The 16302-nt window shown below is 42.9% G+C and overlaps 1 protein-coding gene across 1 annotated transcript; it reads right to left on the reverse strand.

Moving 5' to 3' along the window:
* Positions 1–483: 483 nt before the first annotated feature.
* Positions 484–10311, reverse strand: LOC148664066 (E3 ubiquitin-protein ligase TRIM39-like). Its single transcript, XM_088631458.1, has 8 exons — positions 9662–10311; positions 7229–7322; positions 6853–7083; positions 6567–6726; positions 6027–6086; positions 5096–5128; positions 4675–4701; positions 484–1875 (listed from the first exon to the last, which is right to left on the reverse strand). Exons 4-8 carry the CDS (start codon positions 6571–6573, stop codon positions 1328–1330), a joined length of 675 nt encoding a protein of 224 aa, XP_088487584.1. The 5' UTR covers positions 6574–6726; positions 6853–7083; positions 7229–7322; positions 9662–10311; the 3' UTR covers positions 484–1327.
* Between the last annotated feature and the right edge of the window lie 5991 nt (positions 10312–16302).

Below are 16302 nucleotides of genomic sequence, written 5' to 3' on the forward strand. Positions count from 1 at the left end.
ACTTCAGCTCATTGATTGGCTGAAAGTTCCATGGGCATCAGAGTCCCACGTGGGTTACTCGGCCCTACCAGTCCCTGATTGGTTGATCAAGGTGAGATATGAGTCACTTACTCCTGACACTTAGGAATGCAGTCCAGACTGGCACTCCCTAGACATATAGGCACCAATGGATGACCATTGATCATGATAGCCAGGCTTAGCTAAGTGCATCCCCCTTTGGGAGCTGTCCTAGGAAACCTTAAATCAAAGGAAACCTTAAATCAGCCTGCATGAATAGTTTCTCTGTGGCTGCACCACAGAGATGAACAGAGAGATGGGGCCTAATTTGGGAAAGCTCAGAAACACTTAATTCTGCCTTATTAATAAGCCTCGCCGCTACAGAAGCATAAATTACCTAACACTCAATTTAAACACAAGCTGTCTTTAGCTCTCTAAGCTGGTTCATACAGAAATGTAGAGATCCAGGCTCAGAACACACAGCTTCATTAGCGTATACATATGCAGGACAACTAGAGAAGACGTTTTACAGAGGATGGATTTTTAGAAACATCCCATCAGTGACATCATTGAAGTCAACTCCTAGGTACTGTAACTGTCGTGTGGATAGTTTCACAAGAATCACACAAAGGTTTAAGCATCGCTTGTTCTAGATAAAACTGCAAACAACAACAACAACCCATAATGTACTTCTTTGCGGCTCTGTTTGCCCAAATCATATATTCACAACGTGAAATTTAGAAAATAATATTACGTAACCAAAATCCGCAATATGGAAACAGAACCTGTGTAATTGTTGATAGATGATGTACTCGTAACATTTTTACAAGACGAACTACAACATTTAAAAAATGACTTGTATGTACTTGATATCTCTAATCAATCCACGGCGACATTGTTAAAAGCAGAGTCCCAGCACAAAACAAAACTAAAACGCCCTGGGCATACCGTTTCGCGCTTCTTATTTGTTGCTCAAAAGTAATTTGACCATATGAAATGCATAATATAAACCTAGAAACATATACGTGAGCAGTATTTACGTACTGTAGTATCGGTGTTAAGACATACCTCTCAAATACTGTAAATCAAGTTAAAAATATCTCAAGACTGATTTTGGTCATAATGAAACCATGTTTCGAGTTATATCTCCCTCTCTCGTACATGTTATTTTCCCTATTTAAAACTTTTACTGTAATTTAACACGTTTAAACACAACATCGTCATTTCTAAAATTACTATTATATTTATGACATCATCTCATTACCCGCCATTAAACTCGTCTCCCAGTATGAGCAGTGGGACAGAGAGCTGGGAGAGAGTCAGCCTGTGTTCATGAGTCAGGGACGGGTTTAATCTCCACACTGACAGCAGGCAGCAGCTCAAGGTCTTTATCTGAATCCCCAGTACAGAAGACAGGATAGATCTTCTCCCCCTGAGTGAAGACCATGTCAGTGAAAGTGTAGAGATGAGCTCTGGACTCCACTGTGTAAAAGGAGACATTTCTCTGCTCAATATCCACACACACCCCCAGCTTCCTGGGCCACAGACTGAGGGGGAGAGGGGTCTCAGGATCAGTGAGAGCAGAGAAATCAGGGTAGTAGTCCAGACACCAGTAACCCTGCTGGGGAGAGAAGCTGAACTCTCCTTTCCTCTCTGCAGACTCTCTGGTCACTCCTATTCTCCAGCTCTGATTCAATTCCACCTCCCAGTAGTGTCTCCCTGAGGTGAAGACCTCCCTGCTCACAACACATTCCCAGTCATTGAATCTGTGAGGATTGTCAGAGAGATCCTGTTCCTCCTCTACCCATCTCACTCTCTTCCCATCCCCAGACAGGCTGAGCTCACAGTGAGCTGTATCAGGGTCCAGAGTCACAGCAGCTGGGGAATAAAACAGCAAACATCACAACAGGCTCCTGCCGATTACATTCCAGTTCAACTCCATTATGCTGTGAAATGTCTTTGTCCCCCAAACACACTGCGTGAGAAAAACAAGTAAATTACTCATTATATATTTTCCCTTCCAGAGAAACGACATATTCTGTCATTGTTTCACTAAGTATTACACATGGAAGTGATCCCCAATATCCTCTAAATACAAACATTAAACATTTGTTTTCATAGCGATTAAACTTTATTTTTTTAAACAACATTATTAATAAACACAGGACTGACTGGACTGCAAGAGAAACTACAGCCCGACCACTCGCTTTCAAAAACTTCAAAACCCACCACAACGACCTGTATATTGTAAGAAACTGGACGACCTGTCTTTTAAAAAGGTTTATTTCAAATCCCAATTCAGCAGCTCGTTCTTCTCTAAAACCATTTTCCTGATGACACAGAATAAAAAAGTGCTGAATTCAAAGACTGTATAATGGTCAGAAAAATCTAAAGTCAAAAGCAATAATTTGCTGAAATAAAGGACTTCAAACTTACTTTGAAAATGCCAAGAAATATCCAAAGTATTCAATTTAAACCGGAAATAACACATCCAGAAACCCGGAGAGAAAGACGAGAGAAACAGAGGCGCTCATACTGACTTCAGACTGCTCGCGCTCAGCTGTCCGCCTCTCTGATAGGAGACACCAGCTGTCAATCAGTGAGCTCTGTCCACTGAGAGACAGGGGCGGGGCTTATACGTGTTCAGACTGAATGGGGGTTTTAATCAATACAATTCAAGAAGCTTTATTCACATGACTAATGAACACTGACTTAATACTCTCCCCATACTTAATACTTCAGTATGAACTCTTAATACTTAATATTGAGTAATACGTCCCTTTGCTTGTCTGCCTGTCAATCTAGTGAAGATCAAAGATATTCTAATCAGCTCTTATTTTTTTACTCCTGGAGCCTAGAGAGGCTGACACAGCCACCTACATGAATTTATTCAAAAACACCTGAATTCATTTCTGGACTCAGAGCGCCTTTAGTTCAGTGATGAGAGAGGACGCACTCTTCTGGTCAGTGCAGCTCTGAAGCCGACACGACAACATCTTCCACTGATATTTCACATTTGTTCTGTGTAGAACATGACACAGAAGAATATCATCACACTCCTCTTTCTGGAAAACAATCATCTAAAGGAGCATGTGTTCTGTCTTTTGTACACATGAAGTACAGCACTGTGTCAGTGAGTGTTCCCGGGTTAAATGTGTGTCGTTTTTACCATTTCTGTGACAAGTAGAATTGACACAGCTTTCCAAACGTCTGTTCTTCTTGATGTGAAACTGCAGAAACATGTCCTGTACAGGGTGTTTGCTCACTCTTTAAACACTGAACAGAATAAATTTACGATGACTTATACCTCCTGTTGGCTTCCTGTCACTGTTACTGTTGGTCCCAGTAAACAGCAAGCCAACAATGGACAAACTGTATAACGGGCTGTGTGCTGTCCTGAATTATTTTTCTTTTTGTCTGTCATTCCTCTATATCTTCACATTCATCAGCATAAAATATGCAGAAATACTGTTTCTTCTCCCTTCAAATTACACCTCCCTTGCATTTTACTGTGTAATTCCCAATTCAAGTGCATTTGATGTCTGCATACTGTAGTTTAAAAGCGTTTGAGGATTTTGCAAGTGACCAACAATAACATAAGACATTCTTATTTTAGTAGGAAACCAAAAACAACTGAAGGACACCAGAATAAGTCTCCACAGCTGAAAGGTTCTGTTTCTTCTCTTTTCAGCAGGAATAAACCTTTACTTGTAACTTTGCAGCCTACGCATGCTGACACAGCTACCTGCTTGAACTACTAACCAGGAATTTATTACTCTTGACCTACAAATAGTTTCTCAATTCAAACAAAATTTCCTTAACTTTTATTCTTAGACACACAGTCACAGTGTCACACTAAGAAGACACTGAAACACAGAAGCTAAATTTCCTCCTCCTGCCCTGTGAAGACAAACCCAAATCTGAGGTAAAAACTACAATCATTGCTGACAGTAGTGATTACGATGAACTGATGTTGAAATGACTGATCTATTCTGAGTCAAACACTACACTGAGTCTCTTACTGAACCCACATCACTGCAGCCTGTCTCAGCAGAGCTCACAGCTCTCAGATGAATTCTCCAGCCCAGGAAACAGATTCCTTACTGACAGATAAACACCCCCAGCACCCCTCTCTTACCAGGACTAATAAGACACCTGATGGTCAAGAGCCTCAGACTCTGGAAGAGAAACAGGCCACAGAGTCTCTTACTGACTGGACCTGAGAGCTCTGTCAGGACACACAGATATGCGCCCCAGATTCCCCCTTTTGAACTTCCCTAAAACTGTTTGCCATTGTCACACCCCCCTGTCTGTGAACCTGCCCTGATCCTCTACGTCTCCTCCCCGATGTCCTTCTCCACTTACTTCTGGATTATACCGTCTGCCAGGGTCCTGAACTACACTTCACACACCGGCTCCTGTTACACCAGGACAGACTCTAGCCTTTAGATTGAAACACAGGACGGAGATAGAAATTCCCACCAAGAAACTTTGATTGATCTTCACAGCCCACATGTAGGATGTTACAGAAACATGAGAGTGAAATACATCTCCTTCTGTTTACAGACCATGAACAACCATCTCACATTAAAGAGACCTTCTGGTCTCAAGACCTCAATAACCCCAGACACTAGGGCTTAAAACAGCATCTCTGTCATCAAGAAGAGACAGACCTACCTGCAGCACTGCACAGCCACTGCCATTCTGAAACACAGAGATACAGACACTGTTAATCACAGACACACACTGGAACACAGAGACACAGACACTGTTAATCACAGACACACTGGAACACAGAGAAACGGACACTGTTAATCACAAATACACACTGGAGCACAGAGACACAGACACTGTTAATCACAGTCACACACTGGAACACAGAGACACAGACACTGTTAATCACAAACACACTGGAACACAGAGATACAGACACTGTTAATCACAGACACACTGGAACACAGAGAAACGGACACTGTTAATCACAAATACACACTGGAGCACAGAGACACAGACAGTGTTAATCAGAGTCACACACTGGTAAAAAGATGTCAGTACAGTCACTGCTCTCAGTCAACAGAGTTTCACACAGTGTACATACGTGATTTAGGTAGAGGAACTCGCTTCACAGGATCTGCAGAGGAGAAGTAGATCTTTATTGTATTAAAGACCATTCTTGCTTCTTACCTGTTATTATAGCAGAGTTTATACTACAGTCTGAAGTCAGTACATTTCAGGATCCCCAGTCTCCACTGCAGTGTGGATCAGAGTGTCAGTGAGTGTGAGCAGCAGTGGCTGTAAGACTGGAGTCTCACTCAATAAGACTGAGCAGCACAAGGCAATAAGACACACAGACACATCACAGGACACCCTGGAGTCTGGTGCCTGAGCCACTGAGAGAGATAAGAAAGAAACACAGTCTGTCCACAACAGCGAGCAGTAATTTCATAAAGAACCAGCGGTGATACTGAGAACTGATCATTGCTCAGCCATCATTGTCCTGTACCCACAGTGTCCAGTATCACTGACTGAGTGACCTGTACCCACAGTGACCAGTATCACTGACTGAGTGACCTGTACCCACAGTGACCAGTATCACTGACTGAGTGACCTGTACCCACAGTGACCATTATCACTGACTAAGTGACCTGTACCCACAGTGACCAGTATCACTGACTGAGTGACCTGTGCCCACAGTGACCAGTACCACTGACTGAGTGATCTGTACCCACAGTGACCAGTAACACTGACTGAGTGCAGGACACATTGCTGTAATAAAGTGCATTTTCTTACAAAAATGACGCCCACTGGATTTTCTGTCTGTGTGCATCTGAATGTTTCTTATACAGTGTGTCTCTGATCCACACACAGTGACTGTCTGCAAGCTTGACTTTCTGAATTCAGACGTGTATCAGCAAGTATCAGAGTGTGAACCAGTGTGTGTGTCAGAGTGTGTATCAGTTTATGTATCACTGTTCCTGCTGTGTGTTTGAGCTCCAGGTATATTTCAGCTGTTGTGAAAACAGACTCACAGTGTAAAAGCTCTGCTCTGGACCCGGGCTCTGGAGTCAGCAGACTGTAGACTTCAGTCACTGGGGAGACACACAGAGAAATGTCTCATCAGGGCTACAGTAACAGAGTAACAGGAATAACAGAGCTGTTCTACTGTACTGGGACTGTAATTCCTATTGTAGCAGGACTGATCTACTGTACTGAAACTGTGGCTCCTATTGTAACAGACTGTTCTACTGTACTGGGGCTGTAGATCCTATTGTAACAGGACTGAATCTACTGTACTGAAACTGTGGCTACTATTGTAACAGACTGGTCTACTATACTAAGCCTGTCCTATTAAAATGTTCTTGTTAAGCTATATACAGCACAATATAACAATACTGTTACTGTCATAAAGATTTGTGAGACTAGAGCTTTTAAGATGTTTCACCTAGAAACTGACTGATAAGCTGCTCTGATAAATGCAGTCACTGCACAAAAAATCTATAAACAATATAAGAGAAAAAAAGGAAATTTATAAGCTATTCAGAAAGACATCAGTGTGTTTCTCCACCAACCTGTCATGGAAATCTTTATTGATTCCTTATTGCAGAGATCCTCCAGTCGCTCTTTCAGTCCAGAGACAGCTCTCCTCACTGCCTCAGGAGAGAAGTGTGGACTGGCAGGGATGCTGGGTGAGTCTCCAGCTCCAGGAGGGACACAGACAGATTGATAATTCTGCAGCAGGGGAGAGAAAGAGGAGTTTCCAGTCAAACACAACACACATTCCTTGGGAGAAGCCAGAAGCAGCTCTGTGTGAGAGACACCCTTCTGTACTGCAGAGTCACAGAGCAGTGATGTTACCTGGAGGAAATGGATGTGATCCTCTGTGTGAGAGCTGGTTCAGCTCAGCATCTCTCCTCTTCAGCTCAGTGATCTCCTTCTCCAGTCGCTCTAGAATCCTTCAGCCTGACTCACTGCAGCCCTCTCTTGAGCTCTGATCAGCTCTGTGACCTCAGATCGTGTTCTCTCAATGGAGTGGATCAGTTCAGTAAAGATCCTGTCAGTGTCCTGTACTGCTGTGTGTGCAAAGCTCTGAGGGAGGAGACACACACTGGATTATTACACAGGAAAACTCTCAAACTACATTATGTTGTATGCTTTGTTTCCAAAGGGTACTGTCCAATGTCCAGCTGGGGCAATGTGTGTCAGTGTGTCCACTCCTCTGGTCAATACCCACTCTGAGTGACTTCACAGCCTGTCTCAGCTTCTGCAGCTCCTTCTTTCTCTCCTGGAGTCTCTGCTGGGTTTGTGTCTGTCGCCCCCAGCTGCTTCTGTGGAGAAACAGAGACACTCAGGACATTTCTGCTGTAAGAGAATCACATCACAGAGACACTCCTTAGAGTCACCCTGGAAAATTCACACTCTGTATCCCTGATGTCTTATCCACATGAGATGTGTTTCCTGGTCCTGTCTGACACGCTCCTGTTTCTTGTCTAATCTACACCGGCAGCGTGTGCAGCGCAGCAGAGCATGAGTCTCCACCTCCTGCTCAAGTTTTACACCTCACACCTGGGTCTGCACATCTGTATGTGAAGTGAAATGTAAAAATGAGATAATTGTGATTCTAATTATATATAAAACATAATCTAGAGATTTCAGATTTCATTCATCTCAATATGACCGGTCTTGGCATCTCCAAACAGAGGATTTCAGCACTACTGATGAGCCCGGTTGCTACTAGTTTCCCCTGCAGTCAGTGGAGACCCTGTGGCTGACGTGCTTGACTGCTGGATGAGGTTCTGTACCAGTAAGACCATGTGTCTGACCACATCTCACATCCTGTCTGCTTCTGGGAAAATTCAGATCATTTCAGAGGAGAAAAGGGAACATGTTCTGTGTCAGATCTGACTCCAGCTGAGCCCAGCGTGAGTCTTGTATTTAATAGCGCATGTGAAGGTATTATACCACAGTTTACAACTGGTTTTTGTGTCTGAGATAAACCACCTGCCTATTAGATCCCCTTCCCAGCACTTTATTTCAATCCTGTTTCTCTGCTTTCTGCCCCATAGTCCTCAATATGATAAATGAATCCTTGAGCACTGATATCGTACCAGTGGCCTTCACAACTGCTGCTTTTAACCCTGTGTGAGAAAAAGAATCATGGCTCTGGACAACCTGAACAACTTTCACCCTCTATCCAACTTTCATACCTTTTAATTACCTTTTCAAGCAAAATGTTTAGAATGTGCTGTTAGATTTCAGATAATAATCCTCTTTGAACTCCAATCTGGTTTCAGACAACTTCACAGCACAGAAAGTGCCCTGACTTCACAGCACAGAAAGTGCCCTTGTCAAAGTCACTAATGATCTTCTAATGGCTCCTGATTCTTGTTCTCTTTCTGTCCTCATTCTTACTGAACTCAGTGCTGCTTTCGACACTGTCAGCCATAACATCACACTTTCTTGTCTTGAGACTGTGTTTGGAGTTTCTGACACTGCTCCAGTCTTACCTCACTGATCACTTTCACTTTGTCTCTCTCTGTTTTTAGCTCTGAAATTGGACCTGTTAAGGAGTCACAGTCAAAATTGAAGAACTTGGGGGTGATATCTAATCCAGGCTTGACATGTGCAACAGATTGCCTAAACATCATTCTTCTACCTCAGAAATACCACCAGGCTGCATCCTACAGCCTCCAGAATTTGGCAGCCAGAATTCTGACCAGGTCTAATGCAAGTGATCACATTACTCCTGTCCTGGAGTCCCTGCACTGACTTCCTATCAGGTTTCATGTTGATTTCAAAGTCCTCATGCTCCCCTAAAAGCCTCTGCATGGTTTGACACCTCTGTACCTGTCAGAGTTACTATCATCCTACTCCCCATCTCACAACCTTCACTCTTCTAATTTTGGTCTCCTGTCTGTCCCCCAAGCCAGCACTCTGGGTGACAGGGCTGCTCTGCTGCAGCCCAGAGCTCTGGAATTCTATCCCTATGGATATCATAGAGTCACATTCCCTGAGCTCTTTCAAATCCAGACTCACAATCTTCTATTCATTAAGAGCTTTAATTTAACTGGGTCTGTTTCTGCCCCTTTGCTTTTCTGCTGTTTTATCAAACCCCTTTCTACCTTCTACCTTCGGTGTTCTGTAAAGTGTTTTGAGAAGCCATTTTAAAGATACCATACCTCCTTTCTCTGTGCATTTGTTATGATGTAAATTGCTTTGCCACTTTTAAAGATGCTATATAAAATAAAGTTTATTATTAATAATAATACTATTGAGGTGAAATTAAAGCATGACTTCATTAATGAAGGTGCAGTCTGTACTAGAGGTGTTGAGTTTGCTGTGCATTAATGAGGGTGCAGTCTGTTACAGAGGTGTTGAGTGTGCTGTGCAGTTGTACAGGTTCATTGGTGCTACATGAGGACAGTAAAGAGGGAAACAGTGAAGTTGAGGAGGAGGAGATAATGAACAACAGACAGAAGAACAGGAGACACTTCAGAGACACAACAGTGTGGATCACAGCTGAGTACATGAGCAGGACTCAGCAGTGGAGAGATACAGCATTATGGATACAGTAAATACAGTCAGGAGATCAGTTAGAGCCCAAGATATCCTAAATATCAATTTTACATCTTGTACTAGAAAATAAATACAGACTCAAAGTCCTCACCTGTTTCTCAGTCCTTCCTGCTGCAGCTGAGACAGTATCATGGCCTCTGTGTTCATCCATTACCCAAAGATAACAAACACACTTCTGGTCAGTACGGCAATAGAACTCCAGTAGTTTTTCATGAGTGGAGCAGATCTTCTCCTGCAGTTGTCCTGTGGCATCAACCAGCTTGTGTTTCTTCAATGGAGCAGCTTCATAGTGAGGCTGGAGGTGAGTCTAACAGTAAGAGGCCAAACACACCAGACAGGATTTCACAGCTCCCCTCTGTTTCCCAGTGCAGACTTCACACAGCACATCTCCAGGGCCAGCAGGACTGTGAGCAGGAGGAGGTCCACTGAGCCCTGTCTCCTTCAGTTTCTCCACCACTTCAGCCAGGATGGTGTTTCTGTGAAGATCAGGCATTGGAGTGAAGGTCAGTCTGCAATGGGGGCAGCTGTAGTTCCCAGTCTGATCTTCCTGATCCCAGCAGTTATTAATACAGCCCATACAGTAACTGTGTCCACAGAGCAGAGCCACTGGATCCTTCAGCAAATCCAGACACACTGACCAACTGAACTGGTCCTGAGAAACTGAAATATTGCCTTCTGCCATTTTTCTGACAAGTAAAAACTGCACAGAGAGGAGCAGTAGAGACGGAGCTGCAGTGAGGCTGTTTCAGAAGCTGATCTCTGAGTTTCACTTCCTAGATCTGCACAGAGCTGCAGGGGTGTGAGTGTTAGGGGGTGTGATTGTTAGGGGTGTGATTAAGGATTTTAGAGGCAGTGGTTTAGAAACAGCTGTGATTTCTTTGGTGGTTGTTGTTTCAAAGAAGGTGTGTTGCTGTGGGGGATGTGAATCACTTTGTCATTTTGTGTCAGCCTGACAGAGGGAAGTTTTTTTAATAAACCTGGATGTTAGTAACTGCTCATGTGAAGTCAATCCAGTGGTTTGTGTTCCCAATAATCAAAACAATAAAATACTAACTTACTCACACACCATGAGAAGATCAGAGTATGATGGTGACAGACAAGAGGAGGCCAGCTGGCCCATCCAGCTATTTAATCATTGGAAGTTATTTGGCTCCAGGATCTCCTCCAGCTGTGTTTTGGCAGAGGGGTGTCACAGCTCCACATGGTGCAGACTATTTCACTGTCCTGGTGTGAGCTCTTACTGCGAACAGTCCAGCCTGTTGTGTCTCTCTCTCCAGGCCAGTGAGCCCAGCCTGCTGCCTGGCTCTGCCCTGCAGCGTGTGGGCCAGCAGGGTACGTCCAGGGCTTCGTGCTTCACCTGCGCAGTGACCCCCTGTGTGAGCTGCACAGACCTACAGAGCGCTGCAGAGAATCACAAGCTCATCTCTACACAATTAAAGAGCTCAGGAGTTTTAGAAATGCAGCAGGTGTTTCTTTGAAATGAGCAAACAGAAAAAAGCAAATCATGACCAGACATAGTGCAGAGGAGGAATGCAGGACCACCTGTTAAAGCTTAGGTATACAAAAAATCACAGAAAGCTGTGTTATAAAAGAACATTATGAACACTGTTCGGTGTTTACTGAAATGAGATAAACATATTTGAATTGTATTTTAATGGAAACGTATAGAATGTAAAAGTATTTTAGATGTTGTGTAGTTGTTAGCACTGAACTGTGTTGGATGCACAGAACCAGAAGCAGTAAGCAAACATACAGTATCTGATCCTGATCCATGGAGCCAGCATCTCAAGATGTTCATATTTAGAGGTAGATTGTTTAAACAACAAACTAGCTGTGGATACTGATGACCCAGAGAGGTGGAAAGGCTGTTGCCTTAAGCCAGCTCTTTAAAATGTATCCTCAGTGAGTAACTGCTGCCATCTCATAGTGAGTTTCTTTTTTTATAATCTTTTCACATGTGATGTCATTAAGAACAATAAGCTCCTGCTTTGTTTAACGAGTGTTTCAAAATAAAACTAACTTTTATGGAAACTCTGCTTTAGGATAATTAATAGACATTAAGTTAAAATAAATTATTTACGTTGCTTGATTAATTTTAAAAACTAAGATATGGAAAAGAGCTCAGACTAAAGCTCTGAGTGTCCCTGTCCTGCTCATTGCACTGTCTCTGGAAAAGAGCTCAGACCACAGCTCTGAGTGTCCCTGTCCTGCTCACTGTACTGTCTCTGGAAAAGAGCTCAGACCACAGCTCTGAGTGTCCCTGTCCTGCTCACTGTACTGTCTCTGGAAAAGAGCTCAGACCACAGCTCTGAGTGTCCCTGTCCTGCTCACTGCACTGTCTCTGGAAAAGAGCTCAGACCACAGCTCTGACTGTCCCTGTCCTGCTCACTGTACTGTCTCTTGAAAAGAGCTCAGACCACACCTCTGAGTGTCCCTGTCCACTGTCCTGTCAGTGTGATGGCGGGTGAACAGAAAGTTTGAGGGGCTGCTGTATTGATTGTACCTTGCTGTGTTTGCAGATCTTGTTAGCACAGGGTCAGGAGCTGTCAGAAGAGTCACATGAGGTCCATAGTAACATAAAGGGCATCAATGGCACAGATTAACTTCAGGCAACTGAAGATTAAACACAACTTTCACATAACTGAAATGATCAACAACTCTCTGACCAAAATGAATAAAAAACAATTAAAGAGACAGTAAAAGAAAACAAGTTTCAAACTCTGTTCACACCTGCTCTCCTGCTCTTGTTCACTGCTCAGACACAGACTCAGCTCAGTGGGAATGTTGCTATGCAGGCTGGGTGAGTTTGTGCTGAAAGAACAGGTCTGTGCAGGTAAAGTGAAAGAAGAAAGAGAACTGTGTGCCTGTAGCAGTGAACAGCAGTTACAGTATGTGTCCTGTTAAAACATAACCAGCCCCTGTATGTTCAGGCAAGGCGCAAGGCAGGTGGACGTTTGCTGTGATTATAACGAGGTGCGTACCAGCCCTCAAAATTTGTGGGATTCCATCCCTGCACTTTAGCTGTTTCTCCATAAGGCCGCGTTAAGTTACCTCCCTTTAAATTGGCATATATGTTCAGAGTAGTTCTATGTGTCCAATCTAGTCTACCTAGATGGTCGTTCATATTAAAAGGAATGACCCCCAACAGCAGCCCTCCTTGTAACGTGTAACGTGGTATGGCAATACATACCCAGCACGAGCTCTGATTATTCCTTACTGACAGAAATAGCTTTTCTCCCTGATCCCTATGTTTTTCTGGGTCCCCTGTTGGACCCGCTTCTCTTACATCAAACAGCAAAATGGCAGAATACAAAAGATGTAGCTGGTCAAATCTGCTTCTCTGGAGAAGCTCGCTGACAGTGAGTGACGTGGATCCAGCAGTCTTTCCCCTCCAGCCTGACGGCCGATCCAGTTGTCAGCAGCACTTGGAGCGGTCCTTCCCAACGGGGCTGCATGGTGCTTGAAGGAAACCTCTTGACCCAAACCCACTCGCCACAGAGCAGATCATGTCCTCCTTCTGGTTATGTCCCCAGGCCTCCAGCACCCGGTCTCTGTCAAGAGCTGTACTTACTGCCACAGACAATCAGTAATTCAACTCAAAGTTCCTTTGGTTAAGTCTGGGCTGCCCAGCAGCCTCATGGTCTCACAGGCCCGAGGAGCCTCCTGTAATTCTTGCAGCCATTTGCCAGCATGCACCATCCTGACGTAGGCCTCACCTTCTCTGTCCTGTTCTCCAGGCCTTAAGGCTGCTTTCTTCAGCTAGGGCATTCCCCTTAGCCACCAGTGAATCACTTTTACAATGTCCCTTACAGTTATCTATCAGCTGACAACTGTATTTACTGCACAGGACCTCCCACTGGTCATGTTAATGGTCTGTCTGATGGTGTTGAGGTGCTGTATTCCCTGTGTGTTTAGGAAAGGAGAAGGAGGAGAGCTCAGTGGCTCACAGGACACTTCCAGGAGAGAAGCTGTGCAGGATGTTGCTCTGAGTTTTGCTGGCTGTTTTTCTGTTCACCAATAAATAAACCAAATAAATACAGCATCACACACATGATTTAAAAAGCAGTCCACCATACGTTGACATTTTTTCCTACCATAATTAACTACTTCTGTTAATATTTTTTAAATAGTTCATTACCTGTGCATGTGGTCTGTTTTTCTCAGGTAATTGCACTGACCAAAATGTCTGAGAGGAGCTTAGAAACACCTTCTGTACAGTATCTCAAACACTGCCTTTAGGGCCTTGATAAAAGGTCAATTTACAAGGGTCCGCAAACAATATTGTGACAGAATCTCGCTCATTTTAATTTGTGTTGGCAAACTAGCTTTATCATGTACCTGCCTCTGCATGCGTTTTTCAAAATATAATATACTGTATATATAGAAATATAAAGATTTTTAATTCAGTGTCAGTAGCAGGATGAACTTAGGACTCAGCAGCTGTCAGGTTGCAGAGTTGGTGCAAGATGTTAGTGAAAACAGGTATTTATAAATGAACCATTTCAAGAAGGAGAAGAATCCGGGTAATTATATATCTAACAGGATAGGGAAAGCACAGAACATACTGTAGGTACAGTTACATTGTTCATTTTAGTATGCAAAGCCATTTAGCAAAGAGGGGATGAGAAGAGTGACAAACTAGTATACTTTAGATTTTTTTTTCTGATCCAGGGAAAATCTGATCATGTTTCTCTATAAAAATAATAAAACACTTTATTTTATATAGCACATATCCAAGCATCTCAAAGCAATAGAGTAGGTGTAAAAACAGTTATAAGGACCACAGATTACAAAGTAAATACATATAAGAAAGACAAGCAGTTCGAAGTGCTACCATATTTAGAAAATGAAATAGATACAGACACTAAATAACCTGAAAAGAAAGGTTTTGAAGTTAGATTTAAATGCACTCAGAGTAGGTGCCTCTGATATCACTTGGGATACGAATCCAGAGCTCTGGGGTGCAGCTAGAGAAGGTCCTGTCACCCACAGAAAGTAGATGCTCTTGAGGACAGCTAGAAGACCAGAGTCAGACAGACAGAGGTTGCAAGGTGGGGAGCAGACAGATAATAAACCAGATAGGGACTGAATGTGGATGAGGATTTTGAAGTTGACTCGAAAACTGATAGGAAACCAGTGCCACGACTTGAAGGTAATGCAACCCATCAGGATTCTGGCTGTCGAATTCTGAAAATATTGGAGATTGCTCAGTGTGGATTTAATTACCCCGGTGAACAGGGTGTGCAGTCATTAATTCTAGAAAAAAGCTTTTCTTATTTCACCAGTACCCTTTAAAAGAAACTAAATCAGTGTTAGTAACAGCGTGTTTTTACAATAACAACAACAACAACAACAAAACAACGTATGCAAAATAATGGCATACCGGTAATTAGAAATGAATATCAGGTACTGTATACAGATCTTCAAGGTATGGTCAGAATAGGAGATGTCAGATCACAGACACTGAAAGAGGAGGCTAGAAAGATTGAAAAAGAAGCAAGGGAGGATGTATGGACAAAAGATCTACTAGTGGTAGAAGAAAGTTAAGAAAGTAAGAGAAACTTGAACAGTGAGAAAAACACATAGAAGCTGGAATGTGGACCTGAAACATCCTGTAGTAAGTGTAAAGGTGAAATGAGGAAAGAAGAGAAGCTGGGATAGGGATGAAAATTACAATGGGGTTTTCAGTTTTTCAAAGTTTTTCTAAAAAGCTAGAATAACTGACTGACTTAAAAAAGTGTTATCTGCAGACCACAAGAAATGATAGTACGATTAGACAAAAATTGTCTGGCACCATCAGAACATGTAGTAGAAGAAAAGGCACAGGCTAAAAGTAAGTTTTAATGGAGCATGTTAAGTCTAGAGATGTAGGTAGGAAAAAGATCATTTTGGGAAAGTTGAGGAATACACAGACGACACAAACACTTCTAAGAGGCTTTTGACAAATAGATATGAGATGTTGTGGGCTGCAAAGGAAGAAGTGAACAGACTCACTGAATATCCACTGTTGAATGTTTAAGTAGATACTGAAATGAGGATTATATTTTAGATTTTGTGTAGTTGCTACCATTGAACTGTGTGTTGGATGCACATAAATTGAAGGAATGGGCAAACATAGCAGATGCTGATCCACGGAGCCAGCATCTGAAGATATTTGTTTAAATACAGACTAGTTATGGATACTGATGTCCCAGAGAGGTGGAAAGGCTGTTTCCTTAAACCAGCACTATAAAATAATTTATCCTCAGCTCACATGCATCTCAAAGTGGGTTTCTAACACTGTATATGCAGTAGTCACACAGTGCCTTTAGTTCCATGCATCTTCTAATCTCTTTACAGAGTAGCTGGAGTCTATCCCAGCAAGAAGCAGATGCAAGGCAGAATACGCCCTGGACATAGTGTCAGTCCATCACAGGGCATACAAACATACACAAACACACACACTCACACAAGTGTCAGTATTCCCATAAGCCAATTAACCTAACAGTATGTTTTGGACTGCAAGAGGAAATTAGATTACCTGGAGAACCCAGAGAGAACATGCAAACTCCAGACATACAATACCTCAGGAATTGAACCTAGGGCCTCAGCAATGCTAACCACTGCGTCACCATTAGAAATGGATGGATATCTTTCTAGTTCAATGATTTCCATGGAGCCACGGAGACATCTGGTGCTCCTGTTGTATTTATGAAAAAACATACAGAAAGCATACAAACCACTGTGCCATCC

Source organism: Lepisosteus platostomus, chromosome 5, assembly GCF_059453375.1.
Source record: "Lepisosteus platostomus isolate fLepPlt1 chromosome 5, fLepPlt1.hap1, whole genome shotgun sequence".
Lineage (NCBI taxonomy): Eukaryota > Metazoa > Chordata > Actinopteri > Semionotiformes > Lepisosteidae > Lepisosteus > Lepisosteus platostomus.

Bases quoted from the DNA above. Each gene is read 5' to 3' on its own strand.
- LOC148664066 (XM_088631458.1), bottom strand. The intron at 5,129-6,026 runs GTGAGTCTGTTT...TCTCCTCTGCAG, and splicing joins CAGAGCAGAGCTTTTACACT to ATCCTGTGAAGCGAGTTCCT. The intron at 4,702-5,095 runs GTATGTACACTG...TCTGTGTTTCAG, and splicing joins AGTTCCTCTACCTAAATCAC to AATGGCAGTGGCTGTGCAGT.